Source organism: Scyliorhinus canicula, chromosome 15, assembly GCF_902713615.1.
Source record: "Scyliorhinus canicula chromosome 15, sScyCan1.1, whole genome shotgun sequence".
In the NCBI taxonomy this organism is placed as follows: Eukaryota; Metazoa; Chordata; class Chondrichthyes; order Carcharhiniformes; family Scyliorhinidae; genus Scyliorhinus; species Scyliorhinus canicula.
This window is the reverse complement of record NC_052160.1, coordinates 71231448-71246852: the sequence shown is the minus strand read 5'-3', so window position 1 is coordinate 71246852 and position 15405 is coordinate 71231448. Positions and strand designations below refer to the sequence as shown.

Genomic DNA, 15405 nt, shown 5'->3' with positions numbered 1-15405 from the left:
TCATCGTGGTTGGACTGAAAATCTGAGCCTATCTTTTGTTTGAACCAAGACAGAAATCTTCAAAACAAGGGGAAAAAATTCTAGATTTAGACATAGCTTTTAATCACATTTTGAATGACCTGTACTCTCTTGCAGCATTGCTAAGCAATTTAACGTCACCTACATACTCATCTTTGAACATCAATATTTGAGCTATTGCTCTTCACAACTCACCAGTTTGCGAGACGTTTCTTCTGTATTTTGTGCTTTGGTTTGATTAGCCTGGGGGTGCACACAGTTTTCAATTAGGACTAATGAAAAGTGAAACAGTAAAACAGAATATCTAAATACACACACAAAAAAGGGAATGTTGTGTTGGAATTAGTAAAGCGTGCTTGGAGCATTTCTACAAGGAAGCAGCTTTTTACGGTGCAGCGAATTAACATAGTATACCTTGGGTGTACACAAGTGTGATGGCCCTTTTGATAAAAATGCTGCACCCTTCAATGGTCTGCAAAGGGAGTTCCAGACCTATTGCTGCAAGCTCAAGTGAAGAAGATGTCAATAAATGAACGAGTGGCAAATCTCTGCTCAGACTTTTAACGGCACTGTCCAGCTTGTGGTATTCAGCAGCCTTCCGGGACAGAAGCAGGAACAGTGTTTTGCCCTTTTCGCATCTTTCTGAAGTCACTCCACTTATAACGTCTTCATTTAACGTGGTAGGATTGTGACCACACAAATGTTATCTGTGCCCAGAGGGCAGCAGGGAAGTACACGATACAGCAGAACTCAAATACTCAGTGACACAGACATGCATGTCCTACTTAATGAGATTGAGAGCCGGCCGTAAGACTGAGACTCTAAAGAGTTTCGGGGCTAGAGGGGTCAAAGGATATGCAGGGCAGGGAAAGTAGAAACAGGTTCTGAGTTGGATGATCAGTCGTGATCATAATGAACGACGGAAGCAGGCTCGAAGGGATGAATGGCTTGCTCCTATTTCCTATGTTTTGTTTTCTTTCTTCGACAACTCATCATTCACATTGCGTTCTGGTTAACAATATGTCTGATGCCTTATCCTGAGGAGAAACTGGGAAGATCTTTTCCCTTCACTACCCATGACCATCTTCCCACAATTTCCATATGTTTCATTCTGCCCTGTCATCTTACTGCCTGATTCTCTCTGAGGGATCAACTCAGAGACTGTCACCTGTGAGGAATTCTCGCCAAGTGACTCACAAGACCATAAGACAGGAGTAGGCCATTCAGCCCTTCAAGCCTGCTCCGCCATAGAACATAGAACGTTACAGCACAGAACAGGCCCTTCAACCCTCGATGTGGTGCCGAACGTTGTCCAAAATCAAGATCAAGTTATCCCACTCCCTGTCATTCTGGTGTGCTCCATGTGCCTATCCAATAACCGCTTGAAAGTTCCTAAAGTGTCCGACACCACTATCACAGCAGGCAGTCCATTCCGCACCCTAACCACTCTCTGAGTAAAGAACCTACCTCAGACATCCCTCCCATATCTCCCACCCTGAATTGTATAGTTATGCCCCCTTGTAATAGCTACATCCAACCGAGGAAATAGTCTCTGTACGTCCACTCTATCTATCCCCCTCATCATCTTATAAACCTCCTATTAAGTCGCCTCTCATCCTCCTCCGCTCCAAAGAGAAAAGCTCTAGCTCCTTCAACCTTTCCTTATAAGACCTATCCTGCAAACCACGCGGCATCCTGGTAAATCTCTTTTTCACCCTTTCCAATGCTTCCACATCCTTCCTATAATGAGGTGACCAGAACTGCGCGCACTACTCCAAATGTGGTCTCACCAGGGTCATGTACAGTTGCAGCATAACCCCGCAGCTCTTAAACTCAAGCCCCCGTTAATAAACTTTAACACACTATAAGCCTTCTTCACGGCTCTATCCACTCGAGTGGCAACCTTCAGAGATCTGTACACATGAACCCCAAGATCTCTCTGTTCCTCCACATTCCTCAGAACCCTGCCGTTGACCCTGTAATCCGCATTCAATTTTTTTCTACCAAAATGAATCACCTCACACTTATCAGGGTTAAAATCCATCTGCCATTTTTCGGCCCAGCTCTGCATCCTATTAATGTTTCTTTGCAGCCTACAACAGCCCTCCACCTCATCCACTACTCCACCAATCTTGGTGTCATCAGCAAATTTACTGACCCACCCTTCAGCCCCCTCCTCCAAGTCATAGAGAAAAATCACAAATAGCAGAGGACCCAGCACTGATCCCTGTGGTACACCGCTGGTAACTGGTCTCCAATCTGAAAATTTTCCATCCACCACCACCCTCTGTCTTCTATGTGACAGCCAGTTACTTATCCAATTGGCCAAATTTCCCTGCATCCCACACCTCCTTACTTTCTTCATAAGCCGACCATGGGGAACCTTATCAAATGCCTTACTAAAATCCATGTATACGACATCAACTGCTCTACCTTCATCTACACACTTAGTTACCTCCACAAAGAATTCAATCAAATTTGTGAGGCAAGACTTACCCTTCACAAATCCGTGTTGACTATCCCAGATTAAGCTGCATCTTTCCAAATGGTCATAAATCCTATCTTTCAGGACCTTTTCCATTAACTTACCGACCACTGAAGTAACACTAACTGGCCTATAATTACCAGGGTCATTCCTATTCCTTTTCTAGAACAGAGGAACAACATTCACCACTCTCCAGTCCTCTGGCACTATCCCCGTGGACAGTGAGGACCCAAAGATCAAAGCCAAAGGCTCTACAATCTCATCCCTTGCCTCCCAAAGAATGCTTGGATATATTCCATCTGGCCCAGGGGACTTGTCAACCCTAAGGTTTTTCAAAATTGCTAATACATCCTTCCTCAGAGCATCTACCTCCTCCAGCCTACCCTCCTGTATCACACTCTCATCCTCAAAAACATGGCCCCTGTCCTTTGTGAACACTGAAGAAAAGTATTCATTCAACGCCTCTCCTATTTCTTCTGACTCCATGCACAAGTTCCCACTTATGTCCTTGACCAGCCCTACCCTCATTCTGGTCATTCTTTTATTTCTCACATAAGAGTAAAAAGCCTTGGGGTTTTCCTTTATCCGACCCAAGGACTTCTCATGCCCCCTCCCAGATCTCCTAAGCCCTTTTTTTTTAAGCTCACTCCATGCTACCTTATAACCCTCAAGCGACCCAACTGAACCTTGTTTTCTCATCCTTACATACGCTTCCTTTTTCCTCTTGACAAGACATTTAACTTCTTTTGTGAACCATGGTTCCCTCACATGGCCATTTCCTCCCTGCCTGACACAGACATACCTATGAAAGACACGCAGTATTTGTTCCTTGAACAAGCTCCACTTTTCATTTGTGCCTTTCTCTGACAGTTTCTGTTCCCATCTTATGCTCCCTAATTCTTGCCTACTCGCATCATAATTACCCCTCCCCCAATTATAAACCTTGCCCTGCCGTATGGCCCTATCCTTCTCCATTGCAATAGTGAAAGCCACAGAATTGTGGTCACTATCTACAAAGTGCTCTCCCACGAACAAATCTAACACTTGGCCTGGTTCATTACCCAGTACCAAATCCAATGTGGCCCCCCCTCTTGTCGGCCTATCCACATATTGTGACAGGAAACCCTCCTGCACACACTGTACAAAAACTGCCCCATCCGAACTGTTCAACCTAATACAGGTTCCAATCAATATTTGGAAAGTTAAAGTCACCCATGACAACTACCCTGAGACCTCCACACCTATCCATAATCTGTTTTGCAATTTCTTCCTCCACATCTCTATTACTATTTGGGGGGCCTATAGAAAACTCCTAACAATGTGACCACTCCTTTCCTATTTCTAACTTCGGCCCATATTACCTCAGTAGGCAGATCCCCTTCGAACTGCCTTTCTGCAGCCGTTAAACTATCCTTGATTAACAATGCTACTCCTCCACCTCTTTTATCGATACTCCTCCACCTCTTTTACCACCTCCCCTACTCTTATTGAAACATCTATACCCTGGAACTTCCAACAACCATTCCTGTCCCTGTTCTAACCATGTCTCCGTAATGGCCACAACATTGTAGTCCCAAGTACCAATCCACACTCCAAGTTCACCTACCTTATTCCGGATGCTCCTTGCATTGAAGTAGACACACTTCAACCCACCTTTCTGTCTGCCGGTACACTCTTGCGACCTGGATACACTCCTCAATACCTCACTACTCTCAACACTGGCTTCTGGACTACAGCTCGTTTTCCCAGCCCCCTGACAAAATAGTTTAAAACCCTCCGGAGAGCCGTAGCAAATTTCCCTCCCAGGATATTGGTGCCCATCTGGTTCAGGTGCAAACTGTCCTGTCTGTACAGGTCACACCTTCCCCAGAATGTGCTCCAATTATCCACATAACTGAAACCCTCCTTCCTACACTATCCCTGCAGCCACGTGTTTATCTGCACTCTCTCCCTGTTCCTCGACTCACTAGCACGTGGCAACGGCAACAAACCAGAGATGACAACATGGTTTGTCCTGGCTCTCAGCTTCCACCCTAGCTCCCTAAATTCCTGTTTTAAATCCCCGTCCCTTCTCTTACCTATGTCGTTGGTACCGATATGTACCACAACTTGTGACTGTTCCCCCCTCCCCCTTAATGTTTCTGAAAACACGGTCCGAGACGTCACGGACCCTGGCACCCGGGAGACAACATACCATCCTTGAGTCTCTTTCGCTGCCACAGACCGTCTATCTGTCCCTCTAACTATCGAGTCCCCAATAACTATTGCTCTCCTGCTCTCCCTCCTTCCCTTCTGAGCCACAGGGACGCAATCAGTGCTGGAGATCCGTTCACCGTGGCTTACCCCTGGTAGGTCGTCCCCCTCAACAGTATCAAAAACTGTATACTTGTTACTGAGGGGAACGATGACAGAGGATCCCTGCACTGATTGCTTCCTCCCAGCCCCCTCTCACCATCACCCATCTATCTTGATTCTTTGGATTAACTACATCCCTGAAGCTACTATCTATGACCACCTCTGCCTCCCAAATGATCCGAAGCTCATCCAGCTCCAGCTCCTGTTCCCTAACGTGGTTTCTGAGGAGCTTGAGATGGGTGCACTTCCCACAGGTGAAATCAGCAGGGACACTGACGGCGTCCCTCACCTCAAACATTCTGCAGGAGGAACGTTGTACTGCCTTCCCTCCCATCCACTCTAGGTAAAGAAAAAGAAAGAAAGAGCTTACTTGTTATTCACTCTACCCCTTAGGTGAAAGGAGGTGGAAGGGTGGGGGACACTACAAGTGTAGTGTCAAGGATTTAGGAACTTCCCAACTTAAATACAGGTAAAAATAAAACACTTAACCAGCAACCACTGCACCTCACATAAGAACAGCAATCAGCTGTTATGGGCCTGCGCAAACAATTTAAATCTTTACTACTTACACAGCAGTCACTCTGTCCTCACTCCGACCGGATTCAGCTGGAAACTCCCAACAGTCAGTTTTTAAAAAAAATTTACTCCCCTTCTCAGCAAGCACTCACTCAGCAACCACTGCGCCCCGTACGATAACACCTCCGGGAAAAGAAAAACTACTTACCAGTCACCAGCCAATCACTTACCTGCAGGCTGAGACATCACGGTTCGACTACTTTCTACTTCTACCTGCCCTCCAGCCTCCCTCTTATCTTTACTCGGCTGGGATCCTTAGTGTTTTTTTTTGGTTAGAGGAGGAGGGAGGGAGGGGTAGATCTAAGTCCTGGCTGATGTAAGTCCATTTTCCTGTCTTCTCTCCATAACCCTTAATTCCCCAACTGATTAAAAAGCTTTCGATCTTGGCCTTAAAATGTTCAAGGATTCTGCCTCCACAGCTTCCTGGGATAAAGAATTCCAAAGATTCACCACTCGGAGAAGAAAGTCTTCCTCAAATCCGTCTGAAATGAGGTCCCCCTTATTCTGCGTCTCTGCCCTCTGATCCTAAACTCTCCCATGAGTGGCAACGTCCTCCCAACATTTACACAGTCCAACCCACTAGGAATCTTTTATGTCTCAGTGATATCACCTCTAATTCTTCTCAACGCCAAGTGGTACAGACCCAACCTGTTTAATCTTTCCTCAGATGGTAATCCCTCCATACCCAGGATAACCCTACTAAACCTCTTCCGTACTGCCTCCAATGATAATGTATCTTTCCTTAAATAAGAGGACTAAAACTCTCCATATTATTCTAAATGTGGCCTCAGTAGTACCTGTACAGTTGCAGCAACACCTCTACTTTTATACTCCAGCCCCCTTGAAATAAAAGCCTGCATTCCATTCTCCTTCCCTATTACCTTCTGTACCTGAATGGATTTCATGAACAAGAACCCCCAAGTCCCCTTGTGCTATGGTTTTATGCAGTCTCTCCATTTAAATAATAATCCGCCTTCTCATTCTTTATTCCAAAATGAACAATTTCTCAAGGCATCGAAAGAAACAGCATGTGGAGGATGGCAATGCTCCATTTCTAGTGAAGGTTTATTCAAGGAGAAGGCTCCCTATGGCTTCAGAGTGTGGGAACCAAAACTTGCCAGAGTGTTTGCCTGAAAAGAATGATATTTGAGGAACATCAGACCAAGCCTATGGCGTGCAGCATCTGTCAGATGTGTCCTGAGTCTACAGCTCCCTTTTGCAGCAACGCAGAAGTTTGTAATCCTTCCCGGCACTAACAGCAAGCTACAGCTGCACAGAAATCGGCAGATGCTAAACCGAACCCAAGGATGAGTCAGTGCTTCCACAACAAAGCAAGTGTCTCCCATGATCTAAAGTGCACATAATGCACCCTTATATAGGTGATAGAAAAGCAACAATAGACAGTCAAAGGGAAGCGTGGTGTTGCGGAAGAGTAAGGTAGCCAATTCCATTTTAGAATTATTCTATTAAGATAGACTTTGTGATTTGGGGTGCATGGGGAGGGGGGGGGGGGGGGGGGGGCGTTGAAGGAGAAGGCGACACAGGAGTAGGGGGGCAAACAACAAAAATTTGCATTTAAAATCCCTTTGCAGGAGTGTTATCAAACAAAAAGTTGACGCTAAGCCAGATTTTAGCATAGCTGGCCAAAATAATTGGTATCAAGGTAGTATGTTAAAGGAAGAAAGAGAATAGGCTGGGATTTTCCAGCTTCATCGTGTTGGTACCTGCCCTCGGAGATTTGGTGGCCAAGCCAAAACTTAATTGCCTTTCGGTGGGAATGATCCCAGTGGCATACACAGCTGGCAAATGCCCAATTGTTGAGAGTTTGAAAGAGAGAATCCAACCATCCCCCCTTGACATTCAATGGCATTACCGTCGCTGAATCCTCCACAATCAACATCCTGGAGGTCACCATTGATCAGAAACGGAACTGGACTAGCCATATTAATACTGTGGCTATGAGGGCTGGCCAAAGGCTAAGAATACTATGGCGAGTAACTCACCTCCTGACCCCTCCCCCCAAAGCCTGTGCACTATCTACAGGGCACAAGTAATGAAATACTCTCCACTTGCCTGGATGAGTGCAGCTCCAACAACACACAAGAAGCTCAACACAAGATTGCTCCCCCTGCCATAAACGTTCAATCCCTCCACCACCGATGAACAGTGGCAGCCATGAGGACTTCCAGTAGCGGCCATGTCCGACTAGGTCGCACACACGGCAGCTCCCGCCGGGATTGGGATTTCGGGCCTTTAAACGGGACAACAACGGCACTTCAAAGGCGAATACCGGCATGGGAAAGGACGCTGGAGAGAACCCCTCAGTGCTGAATGGAAGGAACCAGGAGCGGGGCCATGAAATGAGCGATTGCTGGGAAGAGAGCGGAGCAGGTCTGGGAGGACAAAATGGCGGCCAGCGCAAACCATGAAGCGTGGGCTCAGTGGTCGAGAGACCAGCAAGAGTTTCTGAGGAGCTGCTTCGCAGAGCTAAAGACGGAGATGCTGGCCCCTATGAAGGCCTCCGTGGAAAAAATGGAGGAGGTTCAGAAAGTAGAGGAGAAGGCGATTTACAGAGGTAGAGAGGAAGGTATCCGAGAATGAGGACGAGATCCTGGGCCTGGCGGTCAGGGTGGAGGCACACGAGACCCTACACAAGAGATGGCAGGAGAGACTGGATGACCTCGAGTATAGGTCTCGGAGTCACAACCTGCAGATCTTGGGCCTTCCTGAAGGTGTGGAGGGGGCGGACGCGAGCACGTACGTTACTACAATGCTGGGGACGCTGATGGGCGCGGGGGCCTTCCCGCGGCCCCTGGAACTGGACGGAGTCCTTGCGAGGAAACAGAGGGTGAATGAACCACCGAGGGCGATGGTGATAAGGTTCCACCACTTTACAGACAGGGAGCTAGTCCTGCGTTGGGCAAAGAAGGAGCGAAGCAGTAAGTGGGAGAACGGCGAGATTCGCATATACCAGGACTTGGCAGCTGAACTGGCGAGGAGACGTGCAGGTTTCAACCGGGCTAAGGCGGTCCTCCACAGCAAAGGGGTGACATTTGGGCTCCTGCATCCGGCGAGACTTTGGGTAATGTACAAGGGCAGGCACCATTATTTTGATACGCCGGACGAGGCATGGACATTCATTAAGCACGAAAAGCTGGACTTGAACTAAGGGGCAGCTGTACGTAGGTGAAACACGCTGGCGGAAATGTGTAACCGGGTGTTGGCCTTGGTGTATGTGTGTTAGTAGAATTTAAGTTTGCTTTTCTTTTCCTGTTTTTTTTGTTTCAGGGTAACACCGGTTGTGTTGTCCGGTGGAAAGGATCCGGATGGCACTTGCCCTCTTACCCTGCGGGAGAGTGTGGATTGGGGCCCGAAGGAGGAGACAATAGTAAGGTTGGAGATAGAGGCGGGAGCGACCGGGGTCAGCATGGGTCAGCTGACTTACAGAAGCGCAAAGGGGGGGGGAATCAATGCTAAGCGGGTGCTTGGCATGGGGGGTTGGGATTGGGGGGCTGAGGGGTTGGGGAAAGGTTGTTGCTTTGTTGAGTGAAGGGGAGCCAACTGTTGGGGATAGATGGAGAGTCGAGTTGGGGGGCCTCCGGCTGGAGGGCTGGAGCGAGCGAGGGACGCGGGCACGTGGCTGGCTGAAAAAGCGAGATGCCTCGTCGGCAGGGAGGGGGGAGGTCAACCCCACCGTCCAGGCTGATCACGTGGAATGTGAGGCGCCTGAATGGGCCGGCCAAGGGTGAAGGAGTTCTCCTTTGCTCTCACGTCCACAAAGTCTACTCACGGATTCACTTTTTTCTGTTGAGCAGGGCTTTAATCCCGAGGGTGGAGGGGGTTGAGTATTCGGCCATTGCGGTCTCGGACCATGCCCCGCGATGGGTAGACCTGCGACTGGGGACTGAGCGGGGGCAGCGTGCTCTCTGGAGACTGGATGTGGGGCTGCTAGCGGATGAAGAGGTGTGTGGGCGGATAAGGAGGAGCATTCAGGACTATGTGACAACGAATGACACAGGGGAAGTAACTGCAGAAGCGGCTTGGGAGGCTATGAAGGCGGTCATCAGAGGGGAGGTAATCTCTATTTGGTCCCACAGAGAGAAGAGAGAGAGGCTGGTGGGAGAGATGCTTAGGGTAGACAGGAAGTACGCGGAGGCCCCCGAGGGGGGGCTGCTAAAGGAGCGCCGGAAATTACAGGCGGAGTTCGATTTCCAGATCACGGGGAAGGCGGAGGCGCAGTTGAGGAAAGTGAAAGGGGCAGTCTACAAGTATGGGGAGAAAGCAAGTAGGATGCTGGCGCACCAACTTTGCAGGAGAGAGGAGTCCAGAGAGGATCAATGAAGTCTTCAAGGAGTTTTATGGGAAGCTGTACGAGTCAGAACCCCCAAGGGGAGGGAAAGGGATGAAGCAATTTATGGATTGATTGAGGTTCCCAAGCGTCGACGAGGATCGGGTGGAGGGACTGGGGGCCCTGATTGAGTTGGAGTAGATAGTTAAGGGACCAGCAAGTATGCAGTCGGGCAAGGCCCCGGATCCAGACGGCTTTCCTGTAGAATTTTATAAGAAGTTCTTGGAGCTACTGAGCCCGCTCCTGCTAAGAACCTTTAACAAGGCAAAGGAGAGAGGAACCCTCCCCCCAACGATGTCACAGGCAATGAACTCGCTCATTTTGAAGAGGGAGAAGGATCCGCTTCATTGTGGGTCTTACAGGCCGATATCGCTCCTGAATGTAGATGCCAAATTGTTGGTAAAAATTCTGGCTACCAGAATAGAGGACTCGTCCCGGGAGTGATCAAGTAGGACCAGATGGGCGGCACGGTGGCACAGTGGTTAGCATTGCTGCCTACGGCGCTGAGGACCCGGGTTCGAATCCCGGCCCTGGGTCACTGTCCGTGAGGAGTTTGCACATTCTCCCCGTGTCTGCGTGGGTTTCGCCCCCACAACCCAAAAGATGTGCAGGGTAGGTGGATTGGCTACGCTAAATTGCCCCTTAATTGAAAAAATAATTGGGTACGCTAAATTTATAAAAAAAAAAAAAAAAAGTAGGACCAGATGGGTTTTGTTAAGAGCAGGCAACTGAATACAAATGTGAGGAGGCTCCTGAATATAATTATGATGCCCTCGGAGGGAGGGGATGAGGAAGTAGTGGCTGCAATGGATGCAGAGAAGGCATTTGACAGGGTGGAGTGGGAGTACCTGTGTGAAGTGTTAGGTAGGTTTGGATTCGGGGAGGGATTCATAGGGTGGGTCAAGCTACAGTATCAGGCCCCCGTAGCGAGTGTGTCCACGAACACAGGCCCCCGTAGCGAGTGTGTCCATTGGGGCAACACGGTAGCATGGTGGTTAGCACAAATGCTTCACAGCTCCAGGGTCCCAGGTTCGATTCCCGGCTGGGTCACTGTCTGTGTGGAGTCTGCACGTCCTCCCCGTGTGTGTGTGTGGGTTTCCTCCGGGTGCTCCGGTTTCCTCCCACAGTCCAAAGATGTGCGGGTTAGGTGGATTGGCCATGCTAAATTGCCCGTAGTGTCCTAAAAAGTAAGGTTAAGGTTGTTGGGTTACGGGTATAGGGTGGATACGTGGGTTTGAGTAGGGTTATCATTGCTCGGCACAACATCGAGGGCCGAAGGGCCGGTTCTGTGCTGTACTGTTCTATGTTCTATGTTCTATGAACTGGCTGAGGTCGGAGTATTTTAGGCTGTACCGAGGGAAGAGGCAGTGGTGCCCCCTATGCCCGTTACTATTTGCCCTGGCAATTGAGCCGTTGGCCATAGCGCTGAGGACTTAGAGGAACGGGCTGGTCCAAGGATGGGAGGGGGGGGGGAGGGAGCACCGGGTTTCCGTCTACACGGATGACCTGCTATTGTATATTTCGGACCCGCTAGAGGGGATGGGGGAGGTCATGCAGATCCTGGGGGACTTTGGGAGCTTCTCGGGGTACAAGTTGAACGTGGGTAAAAGTGAGCAGTTTGTCATCCACGCTACTATTGGGCTGCCAATGCGGCCATGATTAGGAAATGGGTAATGGAGGAGGGGTTGGCTAGTGGGGGCAGCTGGAGGCGGCGTCATGTAAAGGCACCAGCCTAGGGGCACTAGTAACGGCACCGCTGCCATTCTCACCGGCACGATACACCACAAGCCCGGTGGTGACGGCGGCACTGAGGGTCTGGGGTCAGTGGAGGAGGCACAGGAAGGAGGAGGGGGCTTCAGTTTGGACCCCGATATGGAACAACCATAGATTTGCTCCGGGCAAGATCGACGGGGGGTTCCAAAGCTGGTATAGGGCAGGCATTAGAAGGATGGGGGACCTGTTTATAGATGGGACTTTCCCTAGCTGGAAGGTGCTGGAGGAGAAGTTCGGCCTGCCCCCGGGAAATGCTTTCAGATACCTCCAGGTCCGGGACTTTCCTCAAAAAACAGGTGGAGACATTTCCGCGGCTACACCCTTGAATGCCCCTTACCTACCTCCTGCCCCTTACCTTAAATCTATGCCCCCTGGGGAAAAGTTTCATCCTGTCTACTCTATTTATGAACTTCATAATTTTACACGTCTCAATCCTGTCCCCCCTCGGTCTCCTCTGCTCCAAGGAAAGCAATACAAGTCTATCCAATCTCTCTTCATAACTGAAACTCTCCAGCCCAGGCAGCATTCTGATAAATCTCCTCTGCTATCACATGAACAAAGCTAACCAAGGATGCAATTGTGGCCTCTCCTCACAAATCGTGGTCAGAATGCTCCAACTGTTGCAATTCACTTTTCCCGCTGGCAGCGCATCCCACCGCCACTCCCCCCCCCCCCCCCCCCCCCCAACCCCCCCACCAACTCACCTGCAGGTTTCCTGAAGGTATGGGGTGGTTTCAATGGGAAATCCCATTGACAAGCAGCAGGAGTATAGAATCCCGCTGGCAGCGAATGGCATGCCACCGAGAGACAGGCAGCTGGGGGAACCGGAGAATCCCGCTCCATGTCTCCAACGCAGCTCCGGAAGTAAGGGGGCCAGAATTTAGGAGTCTCCGTCAGACAAATCTACTTTCAGACAGGTGGCAAATATTTAAAAATGACAATATCTTCATAAAGATTTGACAAGTACTGTGAAAAGTAAAGGAATTCTTTCATACTGACAATAAGGGGAAAAGCACAAAAATTGGACACAATCAGTCAAGAGTTTACTCTGCAAATATTTAGGAGTGCTATTAACTTACTTTTTCGAGCTCCCTCCTCAGTGTTTCATTGGTACCAGTTAACTGATTAATTGCATTCATCAATTCCTGTAATGTTGACATAGCCTGAAAGTACAGATAGAAGTGTGATTACTTTTCTTGCAGATAAACATATTCCAGTAACGGTTCAGATTATCATGTACTCTAAATACCATCTACAGTAATAACAGAAATTCTGATATTGCTAACAATAGCTTCAAATGCAGACATTTGGCTGGCATTTCTGTAAAGCTAACAAAACGCCCGTACATTATGTCAGTGACCAGGATTCCTGCAATCGCCAAAATAACAACATCTATTCAGATTTAAGATACTGGAATAGCAGGTGATTGCTCACCCGGAAGGGTGTAAACAGGGACGAAATGCCGGAATGCTCCGGTGAGGAATTGAACAAACGAATGTGATATAAAATAGGATTATTAGTTAGAATAATGTAGATGTGAGCTAGTCTGATAGTAGTGAGTTCACAAACAAAGGACAAAGGGATTCAGAAAGCATGGCCAGGGAGGGGGGAGGGAGCTTCGTGGAGGATGGGGAAAAGGATGCTGGGTAACAAGAGGCCCAGAGTTGAGGAATGCGAAGTGAGCCAATCAGGATATATGGCCAGGTCAGGAGGTGTATAGGATGACCTATGGGAATCTTGTATGTGAAACTTGATGCCATTTGAATGATATTTGCAGAGATTTCTTTGTCTCCGATTTCACTCGGTTCCGGGGTTTCAGAAGACCGCCTGTGTGTTCCGAATCTCTGTGGAGCGAGTCAGCCTTGCAAGTTGGTTAAAAATAAATAATACTATACCTACAAATCCATCTCAACTTTTATTGAGGCCAGACTGACGGGTAAAGAACTCAATATTGTCATTTAGTGCCAAAATCCGGGATTTCTCCAGACGGTCACCGGCCAACTGCAAAATCAGAATTAGACTGATGTTGGGCAAGGAAAAGTGGAAATGGGCCCACAATGTGAGCAGCTGGAAAATGACCACATTGATTTTCTCCTTTTCTCATGGTCTGATTGGTCTGGTCACTCACGGTTGGTAGGGAAAGATCGTCTCGACGAAATCAAAGGTCAGTCTGGGGATTAGAAAATTTAAAAATTCAGTCGATGTAGGTGCAACTGAGGGTTGAAAAAGACTGATGGGATGTCGTAATAGTGATAGGGTTGATTGCGGAATTGATGAGATGTCGGAAGGACAGTTCAGTTCCACGTGTGTTTTGCAAACTATAATTGATTAAGCTAAAATTGTATCCTTGGACTGTAGTGGTGAACAACGCAGTCTTGAGGACTAGTTCGAGATTATGGGGAATTGCTTGGATGACACGAGTGATCCAAACAGTTCATTGCAAATATTATGTGATATTTATCCAGATAAAGCGAGATTTTAGAAAAATTTCAGCAACTTTAAGGAAGACATTGGGTGACGAATGGCCACTAGGGGGCACTAAAGATCTGGAGATTATTAAACAAGTTCAAGGTGAAATCTGGAAAAAAAAACAAAGTATGCGGGCCAAAGAGCTGATTGGATTATGGAGACAATATTGTCAAGAGGAGAGGGATAAGATCATGTTATCAAGTTGGCAAGAAAATGCCCTTAAAATGGGGATCCTAATTAGTGAAGGGGGGAACCAGAAAACTCTGGAGATCTTGAAAAAGGAGTGTGCATTCAAAAAGCGTGCAAGTAAAGAGAGGTAGATATCTGACAGGGCAGACTCGAGTAAAAAAAATGGGCTACGTAGTTCAATGGCTGGCCTTGCATTGACAGAGGCAGATGATGACCTAGAGAATTGGACCACGTCAGGTAGAGTCCCAACTGCACCAATATCATTGATATTGTATCAATATCAATACCTTCGGTTGATAGTTTGGGTCCTATTTCTGCACCTTCACCATCTGTTAGAGAAGGGGAGCTCAGTTCCACAAGCCCAGTTAGCTCTAGGACCTAATCTTGGACAATGAGAGAGGGGCCTGATGCTATCCAGAAACAATTACGCATACCATCTAGATCCCTTAAGGCCGATATGGTAGGACAGAAAAGTATGAGAACAAAGGGTGAGGACGGGAATGGTTCTGAGGAGCCGGAGCTCCTCCTATCGGAAGGGAAGAACATCAAAGTCTTTGAAGAGCCAGAGGAATCCGCTAAAGCGCCCCCTAGTGAGACTCTGAGACAGTTGCCGATTAGGAAAATACCCAACCCTGATGCTGCAACAGCAGCAGCAGCCCAGCCCATAATAGACGTTTATCTCCCATGAAGACCCAGTGAGATGATGGCTATTCTGGCTGCAATCCCAGACAGGAAGAAATCTCCTGCTGCTTTCGTGGACTATCTGAGAACTACCATCTCAGTTTATCAAGCTGATTCTAGGGACCTCTGGGCCCTCGTCCAGCAGGTTTTAACCCCAGCAGAGTACTGCAGTCATCTCAACCACTTAAATTATGCTAGCCACGCCGCACTTCAGCAAGCCCATGCCCTGGACGATGATAGACGGGCACAAATCCTGAATGCGTTGAATGCCACATTTCAAAAGCCCATAAACATCTCTGCTATCTTAGACCTCAAACCTAAAAAGACCGAGGAACCAGAGGAATTTCTGGAACGCTTTAATGAAATCTACCGTGGGCAGTCAGGCACCTTGCTGTACCAAAATGGTCAGAATTCCCCTCAATTTTGTGCTATGTTAATGCATTGCCTACCACCTTCCGTGGCTACTGCCGTGAAATGTAATAACATGAATTGGACAGAGAATGACACTTCC

The 15405-nt window shown here is 48.2% G+C and overlaps 1 protein-coding gene across 1 annotated transcript in view; it reads right to left on the bottom strand.

Moving 5' to 3' along the window:
* LOC119978797 (uncharacterized protein C16orf96) overlaps positions 1-15405 on the bottom strand; it is a 215449-nt gene that overhangs the window by 173844 nt on the left and 26200 nt on the right. The window contains exons 2-3 of the mRNA XM_038820672.1: positions 12635-12718; positions 214-261 (exon numbers count right to left, since the gene is read on the bottom strand). Coding sequence (XP_038676600.1) covers positions 214-261; positions 12635-12718 — 132 coding nt within the window. The remainder of the gene's footprint in view (positions 1-213; positions 262-12634; positions 12719-15405) is intronic.